Source organism: Amaranthus tricolor, chromosome 14 (genome assembly GCF_026212465.1).
Source record: "Amaranthus tricolor cultivar Red isolate AtriRed21 chromosome 14, ASM2621246v1, whole genome shotgun sequence".
Lineage (NCBI taxonomy): Eukaryota > Viridiplantae > Streptophyta > Magnoliopsida > Caryophyllales > Amaranthaceae > Amaranthus > Amaranthus tricolor.
The window spans coordinates 636,365-654,743 of NC_080060.1; the positions used below are offsets into that span (position 1 = coordinate 636,365).

Genomic DNA, 18,379 nt, shown 5'->3' on the forward strand with positions numbered 1-18,379 from the left:
TATAATGAGCCGGCCTAATTATTGTGTTTATTTAAAAAATGATCCTTAATTTTCAATTTGTATTAAATTGACGTTAGAAGTTAGAAAAACAAAACATTTTAGGATCAATTACCAACTAAAGTCTTAAAGTTTAGTCATTTTAGAATAAACAATCTCAAAGTTTTTTTTTTACAAACAACAACCTTCAAATTATCAAACGCGACATCGATACAGCCGCTCTATCGAATGACCTGCTAAATGACCGTTAACTAAGGTAAATGAGTTTTGACTTTCAAATTAAATTCATTAATCTAACCTAATTACCCGATTAAACCATTTTTCCCCGTCTTCTCCCTACCCCTCCCCAATCACGAGTTCACCACCCTTCCCCCACCCCAACATCGCCATTAGGACCCCTTCTTAATTAATAACAACCCATCAAAGGTGAGTTTATGAACAAGCTGAATACTGGCCATTGAAAGAGCATACAATTAGTTTTCTAATACTTCAATCTTAACTGTGCTTTTTAGATTGAAGTTAGTATTGGTAGTTGATAATATCAGTAGCAGAATAAATGATATCAATATTTTGTAAAATCAATAAGTATTCTAATTCTGAAGGTTAGCAGCAGGGGATGAAATTGAGTGGTCCAATTGAATCGATGAACTTGCCTCATTACTCACTTTATTTTGCTCACCACCTTTTTTTCCATAATTCATCCACCATCTTCTTTATACAATTGTAAAGGCTTCGGAATTCCTCGAGATTTTCTCTGTTGAAATCGCTTGACCCTCCGTCCCCATCCTCATTCTGCTGTACTCCTTCAGTTTGTTGACCTTCTTCACCATGGACGTTCAGATCTGCAGTTGTTTGGCCCTCCATTGAAGCCCTAGACCCACTCCTTCTACTTATGCTACTTGCTCGGAATTGGGGGTACCTCTACCACCACGACTCCCCCTCCTTCCTCCTCGTCCTCTCATGTCGCCTGAGAACCGCCGTCCACCGTCTGAGAACCCGCCTAGACCGGAAATCAAATCTCTGGAAATTGGGGCTGCTTATCGCACAACCTAATCTCCCCAGCTTCCCACTTTAGACCGTTTTTATATTAATATTAAGGGATATAAAATGACAATAGAAATGAAGGTTTTTACTTCTGAATCCTCAAGTCAACTATCAAGAAATTCAACATATAAAACTATTACATTTAGTGGTGTAAATGAGATGAGACTCAAAGAACAAATCTAACTCAACAAAAGCTTGATTTTGTTCATTAATTAAATAATTGAGCTTGAACATGACCATGAATCTTTTGATGGGTTGTTATTAGAGGAGGGATTTTGGTGGTGGGGGGGTAGGGGAAGGGCAGTGGCGGATCTACCGCATCTACGTACAGGCACCCCCGGGCACGTGCCCCGCCTGAATTAAAAAAAATAAAAAAAATAAAAAAATCGAAAACAGGGGCTTGTTAGTATTACTCATTTACTCAATTCCCTCTCTTGCTAAAAGCTCTCTTTCGCTCTAACCCTAAAAACTCTACACAGCTCTTCCTCCACCTTCACTGTCGCTGCCGCACTCCCGCACCACGCCACCGCCGGCTGCTGCTCCATCACAGACGCCTTCCGCCGCTGCTGCCTGGTGCTTTGAGCCTTTGACGTTGTCGGTGCTGCACTGCTGCTGTGGGTTGTTCGAATCGAACACAGTCGAAGACTCGAACTCGAAGGTTGACAAACCCTAATCCCTAAAAATCGAAATTTTTGATTTTGTTTAAGGTATTTTCACTCTTTATCCTAAATCCTAATATTAATCTTGTTCTAATCTTTAATCTTAGTGTTAATCTTAAATTCTTAATCTTGTTGACTTGTTTTAACATTTATTTTTAAATCTTGATTTTTGAATTTTGTTGAATGTTGTTTCTTGATTTTTTTTTTTTTTTTGTTTATGTTGTTTGAGTGATTGAAAATTTGTTAATGTTAAATTGTTAATGTGTTTGTAATTTGAATTTTGAAAATTTGAAATGTTCTTGATTTTTTGGTATATCCTATTTGAATATTTGTTAATTGTTATTTGTTGATTTGTTAATGTTTTCTATGTTCTGCACCTGCCGCCTGCCCGCCTGCAACCTCCGGCCAGCCGCCTACCGTCTACTCTTCCGTTCCCTCCTGCCGCCTGCGGCTGCCTAGTGGCTGGTTCGGTGGTTTCTATTTCACATTCATTAACAAAAACCCTAAAAATCAAAAATTTGATTTTGTAAGGTATTTTTACTCTCAATCTTAATCTTAATGTTTTAATCTTTAATCTTAATCTTGAGGCTTGATGTTGTACTTTTTAATCTTAATCTTGATTCTTGAATTTTGTTAGTGTTTTTTCTTTTTTTTTTTTTGTTATTTGAATAATTGAATATTTGTAATGTGTGAATGTGTTTGAATGTTCTTACTGGTTTTATGAGATGATAAAGGGTAAATTATTTCCCAATGCAATGTTCGTGGTTGAGGAAAGTTTGAACTTTTTATTTTTCAATGTTAATTGTTGTATGGTCATTGAAGTAGGAAAAATCACTGTTTGCTATGTTAAATAAATTTAATTATTATGTTAGGTATGAAAGATTAAGGACTAATGATGGGTTTAGATTTTTCTTTCAAAAAAAATGATGGGTTTAGATTTGGTTGAAGTTCTAAGAATGCTGAATTGTAGTAAAACAATGAACATACAACACTGTGTTTATCTAGTACTGTTAAGATGATGTTCTGTCAATGGTAATTGTTGAATGATAGTTTAGTTACCTTTTTAGGGAAGAATTTGTTTCTTAATGTTAGTATTGATACTACTGTACATAGATTCCAAAATATGAAAACTAGGCGAAAGCAATTGTAGTTTGTTTGTTACTTTATATTTCATTGTGTTGGACTATATTTTCATTGTAAATTTGAATCATTATAGTTCCTTCGTTACCTTTTATATTACTTTGGCTTTCTCTTGGGATCATTGCGCTTCTACAAGTCTTTTTGTCGAAATAAAAAATATTTTAGTTGTTAATTTTACAAATGAACCTTTGTCGAAATCCCGTCCATTTGTTGGTGCCCCAGGTTACTCTGAACCCTGGATCTGCCACTGGGAAGGGTGGTGATTGGAGAGGGGTAGAGAGAATTTGGGAAAGAAGGGTTTAATTAGAGGTAATTGAGTAATTAGGTTAGATTAATGAATTTAATTTGAAAGTCAAAGCTCATTTACCTTGGTCAATGGTCATTTAGCAGGTCATTCGATAAAGTGGCTGTATCGATGTCGTGTTTGATAATTTGAAGGCTGTTGTTTATAAAAACAAAAAAAAAACTTTAAGGCTGTTTAATCTAAAATGACTAAATTTCAAAGCTATAGTTGGTAATTGATCCAAAATTTTATGTAGATAATTGACATTTAGTGAAGAAGAATAAACTAGCTATCACGAAAAATAATTGATTGTAAAGTTTTTTTTGGGTACAGTCTTAAAAAATAGGCCACAAAAAAAGAAATAAGGAAAATATGGCTTCGAGGATAGAAACCTAATTCTTCATGAGGAAAGTTACAATAACATTTATTCATAGGGAATCATGAGGTTTTTTGATACCAAAGGATTCTATCCTCCATTTTTGTAATAGAAGTTTAATTCTTACCACTCATAAAAATATAGTAATTTCCTCTCTTCTTTCCAACGGTAATTTTTAGCCAAATTAAATAAAATAAGAATAAAACTAAAATCATTTATTCATAGAGAAATACATTAAATAATTTATTCAAAAGTTTAATATTATACTTGTGATTAGATACGATGTGCAAAGACAGAGTGTTAGGAAACGGCTAGTAAGAAAGATATAAAATTGTAGCTCGGAAGAGTTAAAAAGAGTAAGGAAGGCTGTAGATGACTTGGAGGAAATGAGTGGAAAATAATATGAAGGATCTATACTTACAAATTAAGTTGATAGAAAATCGAAATAAATGAAGAAAAAAATCCATATAAATGACTATTAGATACAAAGTATTTCATGTGATCGACCTAATCATTTAGAATGAATGTTGTGAGATTATTGTCAATGATACTCAAAATTAGATGAAACCCAAATGGACTTTCCTAACCATAGGAAGTAGTTGGTATATTTAGACTTTTGGACCAAATAGGCTCCCATACATTTGGCCAAAAGTGAAAAAATTGAAAAAAATAATTTTTTTACAAATTTTTAAAATACAGTTCGAAAAATTTGAGTTCTCAAAATAAGCGTTTATGCGTTCGAGCCTAAGGTTAAGATTTGTTTGTTGTTAATAAGAGCAAATGAAAGAAAAAAATTAGTTTGTTCGTTGTTACTAACAAACAAACAAAAGAAGATAATGTCATAATGTTTAAAGGGACCGAAAAATCAACAAATGTTAGTGAACAACGTGTAATTATTTTTTTGTTCCTTTAAACGTTATGACAATGTCTTCTTTTGTTTGCTGTTAATAATAGCGATCAAATTATTTTTTTTCCTTTTGTTTGCTGTTAGTAATAAAAAACCTTAAACTTAAACTCGTATACAAAGACAGAGAAATTTAAATTTCCGTATGCTTATCTATTACATTTTAGAAAACGTCAAAGGCTTCACTATTGAATACTGTTCGTTTTACTCTCACACTTGTGAAAGCTTTTACGATGTATTTGTTGTATTTGATTATTTTCGACTTTCTGTATGGACGAAGTGTTAGCATCTTAAATTCTTCACTATTGACCTCCCCATCTTGGTTTGCACTTGGGTCACTTTTTGGTTAAGCTCAGTTATTTAACCTCGGTTGGTTTTGGCATGAAGACTAAGAAATTGGATATAATTGATTAAAGTGGTGTGATTTTTAAAAATGAAAGAGAGAATATATATACGAAAAGTGGTGCGATCATATCCAAAATTCACAATGGGACAATTTCATTGGCACCAACCAAAATAGAAAATATGGCAAATTGAGTGGGACAAAAAAGTAGAGTTTTGTTTAAGTTTCAGCCAAATCGGCAAATAGCCACATTTGCTGTTGGCACATAGACTATTTCCATACTTCACTTTCATTGTATTAGTGGCTTTAGTGCTTTTGACTATTGAGTAGTGAGTATAGATCATCTTCTCATCTCTAAGTAACTTAGCATTATTATATACTTGGGAGGACCTATATCCAATTGAAGCATGTTACATTGTCTAGAGAGGAAGGCCTTCCTATGTTTATGGTTATCTAGAGGCTTACATTATGTTTTGATGGAAGGAAATATTCAGAAAGGAAGGAAAAGAATTTGGAGGGATGATAAATCTTTTGTTTGGATAACAAAATGAGAAGGAAGGGATTTAGAGGGGAGGAATTTGGAGGGCTTGAATAGATGATTTTTGTTAAGATGAATCCTTCCAGAATTGGAAAAGTTTGAAGGGAAAACTCTTATCTCCCTTCGTTTCCCTTTCCTTCCTTTCCCATCTAAATAAACAAGAATTACTTTCTTCCCATTTCTCTCCCTTCCTTTCCATCCCCTCACTTCCCCTTCTTTTCCTTTCTTTTATCTACAAAGTTATTATCTAAATATAGTGTTAGAATTATTATTATGAGGCAAGAACCAGGATATCTTTAATTTTGTTGTCTATTGAAAGGGGAGATAACCAACCTCACTCAAGGATCACTAAATTAAGGTTTAAGTGTAGTTTTGTGTTGCGTCAAGTATAAGAACCAAATATGCAAGCGTATGATGAATGGCAATAATAAAGTAGTGATCACGATCAAGATTTAAGGTGGTTCACCAATCTTGGGCTACATACACCATCTAGCTTAGGATTTATATTTATGTGTTTAAATGAGAAAATACAAACTTGAAGAAATTACAATGGAGGTTAGTGTAAGGGAAGAGAGGAGCTAAAATGGGAGTATACTTTAGCAAGTAAGGTTTCTCTTAGATGTGAGACTTTGGTGCATATAATAGCCTAGTATACAAGAGTATTTATAGAGGAACATAAGGTAGAAAAGGGGCAGCAGCTGTGTATATAAGACACCCTACAGTAGATGCGCACAAAGGACAGCAGAGGCTGCTGCTGCAGCTTGCTGGTTGCTTCTGTTTCATGTCTTTCCTTTTTAACCATTCAACCAATAGTACAATGTACTATTGATTCCCACACAACCAATCACAAATATGTGATGTGTCTTCTTCTAACTTCACTAATGCATTTGATTAGATTTTTTTTTAATCTTGTTCTTGATTACTTGGTGAACATAAGTCACCAATAATCTTAACATCTACGAATTGAAATCCATGATTCTATTTTTGCGAGAGGGGGCTGGTATTTGCCAAGATTTGCTTAGTACGCTTTGCTCAAGAATAGAAACACTAATTGAGATTGAGCTTGCCGCCATTCAGGAATAAGCTGTCTTGAGCTTTTGTCTGAACTAGACCTGCCACTTGGGCCTTATGACTTTATGATTGTGGATGAAAGCATAGTATTGGTTTTAATACCTTTAATATTGACGTGATTGGAGTTCTGGGATGTTTACTTTGTTGCTAGGAATGTGTTTTGAGAATTCATATTAAATGCAAAGACACACAGTCGATAACCTTTAACTATGATCTAATCCATAGCATTCTTTGTTAGAGTATATCACATATTCTGGGGCCTCAACCATCAGCTTAAGCTTTTAGATGAGTTAGTTCCTTGACATGGTATCAGAAGCCAGCGTGGCATTAGGTCAGTTTGTATATAAGATATTCTGGGTATGAGGAAAGCTCGTGTTGCATTCACATGTTAGAGTATATAAGATATTCTGGGGCCTCAACCATCAACTTAAGCTTTTGGTTGAGGCCTTCTAACATTCTTCTATGGTTTTATGATATTCTACTCATTGAAGTTCAGTTCTTTTTTCTCAGGTGAGAAAACATTGATCAAAATCAGCTCAGTTTGTAATTACCAGGAGGCAACCTTTGTTATTGACAAGAGTCTAGCTTTCGTTCATACTTATCTGGTTAAGTATGCATATCATTAAGTATTTAAGGAGCTTACAAATAAGGCCCAATTTCGTTAAAAAAATTTCTCTAATTCAAGCTCGTCATCTCCAAACTGATGTTTTCGAGACAACAAAAGTTAAGTACAAGTATCCCCCTGTTTATGACCCATATGGCCCAAGACCACCCCCCTCAGAAAAAGTCACTCAGCTAGCTGATCAAATCATGGCCTTAACTGCAGAAGAAAGAGCTCAAATTGGTTCAGCTCTTAGAGAAGTGCTCAAACACCCCAAGTTGGAGAAAATTTCTACCGAAGGCTTAGACTTGAGCGGTCCAGCTGCTGGAGATGCTGCCCAAGCCGAGGAGAAGAAAGAAGAAAAAACAGCCTTCGATGTGAAGTTGGAAAAGTTTGATGCTGCTGCCAAGATCAAGGTGATCAAAGAAGTCAGGGCTTTGACGAATCTGGGACTGAAGGAAGCCAAAGATCTAGTTGAAAAAGCCCCCGCGATACTTAAACAAGGAGTCACAAAAGAGGAGGCTGCTGTTATTATTGAGAAGATAAAGGCCGCCGGAGGAACTGCAGCGATGGAGTAAAACAAAGTAATGAAACTCCATTAGTATGTGCTCTTAGAGTGATGAAACTTCCATTAGTAACTCTACGACAGAAAAATGTAGGAATTATAATCATTTCGTATTTATCATTGGCACTTTATGTTGGGTTGATGATGACGACGACTTTCTATCCCGTTTTGTATTCTAAAATGTGTTTAGAGTTGAGAATTTTGTAGTAATCTCCATGTTGTAATTTTGTTTTCGATTCGGATATAAGGTTGATGATGATTATGATGACTTCATATTTTCTTTTGCATTGTGAAATGTGTTCAGAGTTGAGAATTTTGTAGTAATCTCCATGTTGTTGAATGTTTTTCACCACCAAGAAGTGAATTTATCAATTATAAGTGCTTGAGTAGTTCTCAGCTAATTGCCTAAACGGATGAGAAGTTATATTTAAGCCAAAAAAGACATGTTTCAAGCAAGAGCAATAACAACGAACAAGTGAAAAGTACGTTAAATAAATGACAAAAAAAAATCACGACGACTTTATTTGTTGTTAGTGACAATAAATAAAAGGATAAAAAAACACAACATATTAGTTTGCTTTTAATAACAAACCAACAATTGGCAAATTTATTTCCGTGTAATAGCGTAACAATGTCTTCAATTCGTTGTAAGTTATAGTTTAAATTTCAACCACCTTTTATTTTTAGTGAAATATTTAGCTAATATATGACAAAATTTTGAGATCTTAACCATCAATATTAAACTTTTGGTTTTTTTAACTGAGTTTTAATCTTTTGGATGAGTTTTGTCTATCCACAGAAATTAATCAATTCTTAATTTAAAGTGTAGTCGATCTAATTTTTAAATCCAGTAGAAAATAAAAAATATAGGTAAAACTTATGAACATTGCAAATAGATAAGAGTCTCTAGGCTATTTTGTAGAAAAATCTTATTATGACTTGAACAAAAATTAAGAAAACTTTGATTATTTTTCGCCACTTTTACCTTCTATTTCCTCCCAAATAAAAGTCAAGATCATGGCAATTATTTAAAATAATCGATGTTTGGAAATTTTTTCATGTGATAATCATCAATTTAGCTCCAATTTGTCATTTGGTGGAGAAACTAAAAGCAAAATGGACATTGACTCAATGAGTACCAGCTGTTTGATGAAATGCCTGAATGGTAATTTCCTAGTACTCTTTTGCACTTATTTAATATTATTTAAATTGTTATTTTAATTTATCTCTTTATATTGTTTATTTTTTATTTTTGGACAATGAGACATTAATTTCTTTAATTTCATTTGCATATTTTAAATCTCTTTTAATTTCATCCAAACAATTAAAAGAGAAAGAATAACTTGTGAGGATAAAATATTATAAAAGTTAAAAAAAGTATTAATAGTCTACCAATTTACTTTGTTAATTAAGTAATGTTATTTTGAATGTTAGATTATGTTATGAAAAATTTTTTGTTTATGTAATAAACTTTTGGAACTAGGTTGATATTTTAAGGATATTTATAGTTTGTATAATATATTATTGAATGCATTTTAGATTTTAATTAATAGTTTTGTATATTATTATCATTAATTAAAGTCTAAAGCTCTATTGCTATCGCAATATGAAACAAAATTCAATCAAATATGTAAAAATAAGTTGGACAAGGATTTGATATTGGATTTATTGGATCCGTGGATCCTGATCTGGGTCCATCCTGATAAATTGGACTTGCGGATCCGATCCAGATCTTCCTTAAAACAAAAGGGATTTGAATCCGGGTCCACTTGGAACCGATCTATATCCAATCCATTGCCATCTCTATTCCAAGTTTTAGTCTTTTGGAAACAAGAATATGTGCTAAAAACCTGATACATCCCACTTATCCTCGTTATCATCATACCTAGTGTATTCCACTTGTATAGTTGTATATTCCTTTTTCTAACCAATGTATGGGATGGATATTGCATAATTCTGTCTATATTGCTCCTTTGCCAAAGGAAGTTTCATTTGGGTGTCCATACAAATGAATTTTTGGTTGGGTTTTTTATGTTGTTTTTTGGTTTTTAGGTTAATCAAACAATCAAAAAATTTTTGGTGAATGACTTTTAAGTTTTAAGTAGCTTAAAAACTACTTTGACTTCTGACAATTTGATCCACTTTAATCTCTAATAAACATTTAACAACTAACGAGTAATTTTTAATAAATATCTCCATAATAATCTATTTAAACAACTAACTTAACCTCTAACAAAAAAACTACCACTACCAACTAGTTAAACAAACCAAGCTTGAAAAGTAGACCCCTTTGGTGTTATAATTGTACTTGACAATGAAGGCAGACCTTGATCAACGGGTTAAAAGTAGAAGCTTAGAACGCCACAAATTACTAGACATTTTTTTCTGCATTTACTGGCATTAGCTTTATTTTGTTGACTTGTTCATCATTTTTTTCAAGTGTCACAATCAACCTTGAAAAGCTTTCCATTATTAGTGTGATAATAATACAATGTAATACTACTGTTTAAGGTTATGTACCATTCATTTACAATTTAGGAGATAAGTTGGGGATAAGCATTTTAGATAGTGTTCTCTCTAGATGAGAACTACATATTTTTGTACGAGGCGAGATCATCTTTATTGGATTGACTTAATATTATTTACTGTTAGGCTGTGTAACAATTCATCACATAATCACCCCGTGAGTCCACTCATGTGGACACCAACAGGGCATCCTTAGGCTCATGTCCACAAATCCACGGGTAATGAGTTAACTTGCACAAACTTGATAAGGTTCATTCTTTTCTAAAACCATATTGTATCAGGAGGATTACCCACCAATCATTATATGCAAGTCTGCAACCCACTACTTTAGTGATGTGGGATCTTGCTCGCATGTGGAGTATTTCCAACACTTGCGGTCCTAAAGTGATCACTTATAGATTAAAATAATCATTTACAATTTTATAGTGATCACTTTTTATAGTTTTAGAGCGATCACTTTTTACATTAAAGTGATAATGTACGTAAGTTTGTTTTTATGACTAAGGATCAAATCACAATTGAGACGTAAGACTTTGACGTTGTTGTCGGTTATTGTGTACATCACATGTGATTATTATTGGATTAAATTATGGGCGAATCACACTACGCTTAGGCAATCTCTTGTTTGTAGTTATTACTTGATGATGTTACAAATTCTCTAATTAACCCAATCCTTATACATGGCCATTCTTTTTATTTTATCGTCACTGTTCCTATTGAAATTACGAATTTGCCCCTAAATTTTAAAAAATTATGATTTTGCCACTGGACTTAAAATTTCCTATATATACCCCAATCTTACTAGAAACTTCTCTTATCACACTCAAAAAACAAACTTACAACATAAAATTTTTGGAGCAAAAACTAAGACGCAAACAATTAATCGAAGTAATTTCTTGTCGAATCGTATTATTTTAAATTTAAAAAAAATAAAAATAAAAAATAAATCAGTCGCAGGAAAAAACCGCGAGCCAGTAGCGGTTCAGTCGCAGGAAAACCGCGGCTGGACCGAGGTTTTTCCTGCGACTGATTTAATTTTTTTTTCGTTTTTTATGAATAATTATTATTAATTTTATTATTATTATTATTATTATTATTATTATTATTATTATTATTATTATTACTGTTATTATTACTATTTTTATCATTATTATTATTATTATTGTGATTGTTATTATTATTATTATTAAATATTTATTTTTTTAATTATTAATTTATTATTTTAAATATGTTTATTATTATTATTATTATTATTATTATTATTATTAACTTTTTTATATTCTTTTGAATATTATTTTTATTATTATTGTTGGTGATGTTGTTGTTGTTGTTGTTGTTGTTATTGTTAATGTTAGTAAATTTTCCTTTAATTTTATTTTTAAATATTGTTTTTGTTATTAGTGTTTTGATTATTATTATTGTTTGTATTATTATTTTTATGATTATTATTAATGTTATTATGTTTGTTAATATTGTTATTATTATTATGATTATTGTTAATTTAGAAAATTAATTACAATAATAATAATAATAGTAATAATAATAATAATAATAATAATAATAATAATAATAATAATAATAATAATAATAATAATAATAATAATAATAATAAATATGTTGTAACATTATATTTGTTGATATGATTATTTAAATATTGTTGTGGCTAATTAATTATTTTTTTTGTTCATGTGGTTAATTTAACGTAACGTTTGATTATGTTCATTTATTATTAATATTTAATTAAATTATCAAAAATTGTAGTAAATGGCTGGTAATCAAGGAAAAGGAAAGGGTTTCTTTAGACACTTATTGAGCGGTAATAGTTCTAGGCCTACTCTGCAGAGGGGACCCTCATGAGAGGGGGGGTAACGAGTTCTGTTAGGAGGATTAGGCAGGAAGAGGCTGCCAGACACAGTGTGGCCCAAAGGTTGAGTGTGCTGAACCTAGTGCGTACTCCTTTTGATGACCAGGTTAGCAGCCTAAATAGTAGTTGGGGGTTTCTAGTGATGATGATGATGTTGAGTACCTAGGCGACGTTGTTCGCCCAGTGGAGTGGACTGTTGTCCGGGGGTCGGAAGGGAGATTCGCACGTGCCGGCCCTAGTTCTTTAGGCGCATTTGAGCGCGCCGGACGTAGTCTCGTCGATAATGAGCTGCCACGGGAGAGCAGACGCTCACAGTCCGCTGGTACGGACTGGTTAGTCACATCGCCCCAGCCCGGGGGGTCGACAGATACGTGCCTGATACCTAGCTATTGCAGGCACATAACTAAACTTATTTTTGACGGCTCCGAGCGTACGCCTCCAGTTCTGGAATGCCGTAGTAGGAAGAGGCTGTTGGAGGCCATCATCGGACTGAGGGATATGACCGATGCGCTGTATGATGTTCTACCTACTACTCCCCTCGGCCGTCTACCGTACATTATGCACCAGCACATCGACTGTGCTTTGATATCGGCCTTCGTGGAGAGGTGACAGCCGGATACGAACACCTTCCACATGCCATGGGGGGAGATGACGATTATGTTGCACGACGTGCAACGCATATTGGGCATTGTTATTGAAGGTTCTTTACCGGCTGAACCTTCTGAGGTGGATTGGCAGGTCGGTATCACCAATCTGTTCGGGGAGCCCATATCCGAGCTACGGCGGAAAGGTGTATTCACCAGCGGCTGCGTCAACGTTGCTGAATTGATGCAACTCTGTCATAGGTCCCAGGCCATGGATACCCAGTCAACAGCCTACTACATGGCTATTGTCGGCTCTACCCTGCTGGCAGATTAGACCAGAACCGGCATGCGACCTCACCTGATACTTGCCGTGAACGTCGATCAGGATGAGATCGCCTGGGGTGCGGTGAACTTGGCCTACATGTATCGGCAGTTGGGAATGGCATCTAGGGCTGGTTGCAAGACCATCGCGGGTTGCCTGACATTGCTCCAGACATGGATCTATGAGGTGCCTAATAAGACTAGGGCGGAGATGTGGTCCACGCCAAAGCCATCGTGAGGTCAACAGGCTGAGGGACTGCCCACTACTACATTAACGAGCAATGGCGACGCTCTATTGCGACGGTTAGTTTTGAACCGTAGCAATAGATACTTTATTGCGATAGTTAGGACCCTATTGCTACGGTTAGTTTAAAACCGTCGCGATAGACTACTTATTGCTATGGGACGGATACCTATTACTACGGTTGTGTATAAACCGTCACAATAGACCTTCAATTGATGAAATTATATTAGGGCAGTGTTTGCTAGGAAATGAAAAATAAAAATTTCACTTACTTTCAACTTTCCCACCTTCACTTACTTTCTGATTCATTCACTCTTACTTCTCAAAAAACCCTATTTCACAAACTAAATTGTAATTTCCTCTAAAACTGAATTTGATTTCCTCTAATTCTTCTTTGCGAATTTCGATCTACTGTTGCTGCTTTGACTTAGCTGTTTTGCGCGGCTGTTCGGAGGTGTTGCGCGGCGGGGGCTGCTACGCGTTGGCTCCACTCATCTACTGTGGTTGTTCGACGCTTCTAGTGTTCGTTGGTTGCTGCGGGCTGCCGTAAGTGGTCGTTGTTGCTGCTGCCGTTGGACGGTTCTGTTGGGTCGTGGGACGATGCTGTTGCGTCGTGGGTAGCTGCTGGTTGGTCGTGGGACGGTGCTGCCGCTGTCATTGGTGGTTGCTGCTCTGTTGTTTGCCGTCCTGGCTGTTGTTCACTACTGCTGTTGAGTTGCTGCTATTTTTTGCTATTTGTTTATTAATTGGTTGAGGTAATTTCATAATTCAAATCTCTGGTTAATCATAATCATAATTCTAATCTCTGGTTAATCATAATTGGTTGAGTTGCTGCTATTATTTGCTATTTGCTATTTGTTAATTAAATTGTTAATTATTTTTTATTTGACTTATTATTAGTAATATAATCATAATTCAAATCTCTGATTTTTTGATACAAGTTGATTAATTGTTAATTGATCTAGTGTTTTTGCCTTTAGTATAAAATCTTATAATACTTACTTTTAGGAAATGGATAAGTGGTGGGAATTCCTAGATGCAGTTATGATTATCAAAAAGGAACGGATGAATACATTGAAAAAGCTTTTGCTACAAGGTCCTAAGGAAATCCAATTAGTTGCCCATGTTGTATGTGTCATCATCGATATTGGTATGGTCAAAATGACGTGAAAGATCATATCATTTGCAATGGTTTTGTACCAAGAAGTGATGAATTTTCTGGGTTTGGGAAGATGGGTGATGAAACAGAATTAGAGGCACATGATGAACCATTGAACATGAATGATGGTATACAAGAAATGTTCAACGTTACTCTGAGAGAAGGGCCAAATGATGAGGCAACGAAGTTTCTTAGTCTAATAGAAGAAGGCCAACAAGAATTATATCTTGGTTGCAAAAAATTCTCTAGACTTGCGTTTACAATTCGCCTTTATGTATACAAGTGTGATCATAAGTTGAGTAATGTTGCATTTTCTGCTTTGCTAGCATTGTTTAAGGAAGTTCTACCCGATGATTCTGTATTGCCAACATCGTTGAATGAGGCAAAAAAAGTGTTGAAAGTTTTAGGTTTAGATTATAAAAAATTCGATGCATGCCCTAATTACTGCATGCTATATTGGGAGGAGCATGCAACTGCAACAAGTTGTCATGTTTGTGGGGCCTCAAGGTGGAAATCGTACGAAAATGATCACACTTAATTATACATATGTAATTTATAGCTTTAACAAGGCGTTGCAATAGAGTGCCATGACCGTCGCAATAGACCTATTGGAACGATTAAAACATGGGGTCGCAATATGTTGCAATGACCGTCGTAATAGACTTATTGCAACGGTTTCAAAGTAACCGTCACAATAGGTCTATAGCGACGGTGATAAGAACCTATTGCTACAGTTATAGTGAGACCGTCGCAATAGATATCACAATCGTTGCAGTAGACCTATACCTACGGCCACAAATGCGACGGGTATTGAACCGTCGCTATAGACCTATTGCAACGGTTTTTGAGCCTATTGCTAGGGGTTTTTGGGGTAGTAATAGCTCATTAATGTAGTAGTGGCCGTAGTATACTTGACTCCATGGCGAAAACTCAAGTATTGTATATCACATCACACTTTCTTATGCATGTTATTTTAATTCTAGATTATTTTTTAATGTTAACTTGGCTTGTATGCAGGTGGAATGGACTCCGTACATGACTGCTCCAAGGGCATTGCTGAATTAGCACCCACACACCACCTTCATCGGGGTATCACTTGCTTTGATATCGTCGAGGTGTATTTGCCAGAGTGGACAGTGCGACAGATGGGCTTTGTGCAGGCTATTCCCTCCTTCTATGAGACCAGCCAAGGCTATACGACCGGCACACGGTACCTACCTTTGCTTCTCCGGCTGTGTACTTGGAGGCATGGAGTAGGTTCCCCTATAGTGCCCGCCTTTGTGATTAGGCACTTCGTCAGGCATCTGTTCCATCAGAGGTTGATCCTAGTTACGTTGACTGGTTCAGAGTGTGCTCCCACCCATACGTAGTCCCTGGCGAAGGACCGAGTGTCGGTTTTGGTCCAGCTGAAAGCTGATTGGAATACGTAAGTTTTTTGAATTTATTTGTTTTCTATTATGTCGTTATGTTAGTAAGATGTTGTTTAATATCTTTTTCACACCTTTTTTCCTTTTTTTTTTCAGTTTCTGAATGAATGGCCGAGTCGATTCGCTCCATTGGCGAGACTGCCTCCTGTTGCGGAAATGAACCCCCGGCAAAGACATGCTTTAGATGTATACCTTAATGATTGTAAAGACATGTTTACATCAATACTTTTATTAATTCATGTTTACATCGTTACCATACACAAAGAATTTCATCTACAAGTTCTATAGTAATGACGTACACAATAGTATAACTATGAACTATCTAAATTTACAGCATCTTCAGCGGTGTACAATTTCTATAGTAAAACTGAATAATGATTTACACATCACGTTACACTATGGACTATCTAAATTTACGGCATCTTCAGCGGTGTTATTACGTTGTGGTGGTCGTGGCCCGCGTAATTTATTCCAGAGCATAATCCTACTAGTAAAATGTGTTTCTATATGTCTGGAAAAATTGTCAACTGCTTATCTCCAACGTTGATGGACTGGCGGCAGTGGGAATGAATCGTCGTTCATTAATAGTTGAACCAAATGATTTCCATTCACCCAACATATATGTATAACTTTATTTACACTATGCACGCCCGGTGCTTTCCTTAACGGAAGAACCAAACAGTTGTACAGCGGATTACTGTCAGCAGAACCATAATAAGCAATGCCAATGTTAAGAAACGTTGCTGCAGAGTACAATGCCATCGGTGCATCCATCCGGTGAATATAAGGAGCAGGTCCATTGCCGTGTGAACCTATTCTGAATATAGCATCGTCTAACAAATCCTGGGATAGATACAAACTTAAGTATTGGTCTCTGTTCATTTGCATTTCCATACACATAGCACGTCTTAAAAGAGGCCATGCCTCCTCACCTCCCAACTCTATGGCGGCAATAGCTCTAAATCCACAGTTACCATCACCTAACACATCAATCCAGTCAAACAAGTAAGGAGGAAGAATAAACGGGATGTGATTAGGCCATGGAAACTGTGAAAAATCACGACCTCCTGGATCATCTGCAATTATTGAAAATAAGGTTAGTAAGATTAAGCTGTAAAAAACAAATTTAAATAACGAAAAGGAAAGTCATGTACCGGATAAGTTGAAACTAAACGTAATTCCAACTGAAGATTGCGTTTCTCGACCACTAGATCTACCACTAGATCTATCACTAGATCTCCCGCGGGATGAAGATCTAAACCCTCGACCACGAGAAGATGATCTGCTATATTCAAATGCACTTTTATTTCTTCTCAGGGTTTTGCTTGTTCTTGGTCTTCCTTTTCTAGGTGGACTTGCGTAAGTTTCAAGTATATCGGCTCCATCAGGGTGCAGTTCATACTCAAGTACCTGAGATAATCGTCGTACAACTGCGAGATTAGATTTTAGAACTTCATCGACCGGAGATTGAAAGTACTTTTTGTCATCGGCGTTCGCATATCGTACTCCTTCGTTGGTGTCATCTCCTACCTCTGTGTACCTCAAAGTACTCCAAAATGTATGAATGTCATCCATATATAAAGCACCATGTGAACCGATGGACATATATAAATAACAAGCACACGACAATCCATGGGTGTGTTGAAGTACACAACCGCATTTGTTAAATACAAAATCACCCAAATCTAACATACGGTTATGTTCAAGCCGCAACTGCTCCAAGGCATAGATAGATACGTGGCGATATAAAGGTCTAAAGAAATTTTGTCGCAACGACCTTGCTACAGAATTCATGGATTCCTGTAGTAGCGCTTGTCGGATCTTGGCTTGCTGATTTGTAATCTGTGCGTGTGCCCTTTTGAACAGGGTATCAAATGAGCTATTACCGCTACCAAGGTAATACTTGAAAGACGAGTGTTGGCTTTCAACTCTGCTGGTAGTCTGGTCACCCATGTGTAAACAATCATTCGTCCACGCACGCACAAATTTTTCTCTAAGTGGAATCCATGTTCCAGCCAAATACCGAACGACCTTTTTGTTCCTAACCGACTAGGTATTCACGATCGCGTTCCATCTCTCTTCAAATTCGTGGATTGTAGAACTTTCAACCAAGGGGTTCCATCTACTTTTCCTGAATACCTGCCCTTGTTGATTTCTTTTCCCGCCACACAACTTGTCCACCATGTTCTCAACATCGTTTGCAATATGCCAAATGCATAACAAATGCCGCATATCTACATTAAACACAACATTGAACGTAATTAAGACATATTCAATAGATAGAACGACAATAATTAATCAACAAAACTTTTTTACCTGGGAAGACGTCATGAATAGCTGCAGATAAACCTTTGTCTCGATCGGTTACAATGACGCTAGGAGTATGAGCTGTACCGAAAATATCTCTTAATCCCTGCAACACCCATGAATACCACACAACCGCCTCATCTCACATCAAACAGAACGCAACCAAGAAGTTGTGATTTGTTGGCGTCATTCCGATCACTTCACACAGTGGCCACTTTTGTTTGTTTGTTTTGTACGTTGTATCTATCAACACAACATACGGCCACGTACTATCATTTGGATAGAGGTAGGATTTGCAACTAATAATCTGCTCAATTCCCCTTCGCTACCCAAGTCTGTCCAAACCACGTAATTAAGTTCTGTGGCCATATAAAGACAGTGTTGAAGGGGAGTCCTACCCTCCATCTCTTCTCTCCTTATTGATTG

The 18,379-nt window shown here is 35.8% G+C and overlaps 2 protein-coding genes across 6 annotated transcripts; both read left to right on the forward strand.

Moving 5' to 3' along the window:
• The first annotated feature begins 332 nt into the window (after positions 1 to 332).
• LOC130800179 (uncharacterized) lies at positions 333 to 7,808 on the forward strand. 5 transcript variants are annotated; one of them, XM_057663572.1, is made up of 3 exons: positions 333 to 1,748; positions 2,110 to 2,231; positions 6,847 to 7,808. In XM_057663572.1, exon 3 carries the CDS (start codon positions 6,968 to 6,970, stop codon positions 7,532 to 7,534), a length of 567 nt encoding a protein of 188 aa, XP_057519555.1. In that variant the 5' UTR covers positions 333 to 1,748; positions 2,110 to 2,231; positions 6,847 to 6,967; the 3' UTR covers positions 7,535 to 7,808. The 5 variants fall into 5 exon arrangements, with proteins under 5 accessions (XP_057519555.1, XP_057519553.1, XP_057519554.1 ...); XM_057663570.1 differs by having other exon boundaries at positions 6,852 to 7,808; XM_057663571.1 differs by having other exon boundaries at positions 6,866 to 7,808.
• A 684-nt stretch (positions 7,809 to 8,492) lies between these two features.
• Positions 8,493 to 15,961, forward strand: LOC130800181 (uncharacterized). Its single transcript, XM_057663575.1, has 3 exons — positions 8,493 to 8,686; positions 15,237 to 15,645; positions 15,743 to 15,961. The coding sequence occupies exons 1-2, from the start codon at positions 8,638 to 8,640 to the stop codon at positions 15,587 to 15,589; spliced, it is 402 nt and encodes a 133-aa protein (XP_057519558.1). The 5' UTR covers positions 8,493 to 8,637; the 3' UTR covers positions 15,590 to 15,645; positions 15,743 to 15,961.
• The last annotated feature ends 2,418 nt before the right edge of the window (positions 15,962 to 18,379 follow it).

What these genes read in the sequence shown, in the direction of transcription:
- LOC130800181 (XM_057663575.1), top strand. Translation starts at nt 8,638, where the DNA reads ATGGACATTGACTCAATGAGTACCAGCTGTTTGATGAAATGCCTGAAT. An exon ending in TTTGATGAAATGCCTGAATG is followed by an intron (nt 8,687 to 15,236) that starts GTAATTTCCTAG and finishes GCTTGTATGCAG; the next exon opens with GTGGAATGGACTCCGTACAT.
- LOC130800179 (XM_057663572.1), top strand. Translation starts at nt 6,968, where the DNA reads ATGCATATCATTAAGTATTTAAGGAGCTTACAAATAAGGCCCAATTTC.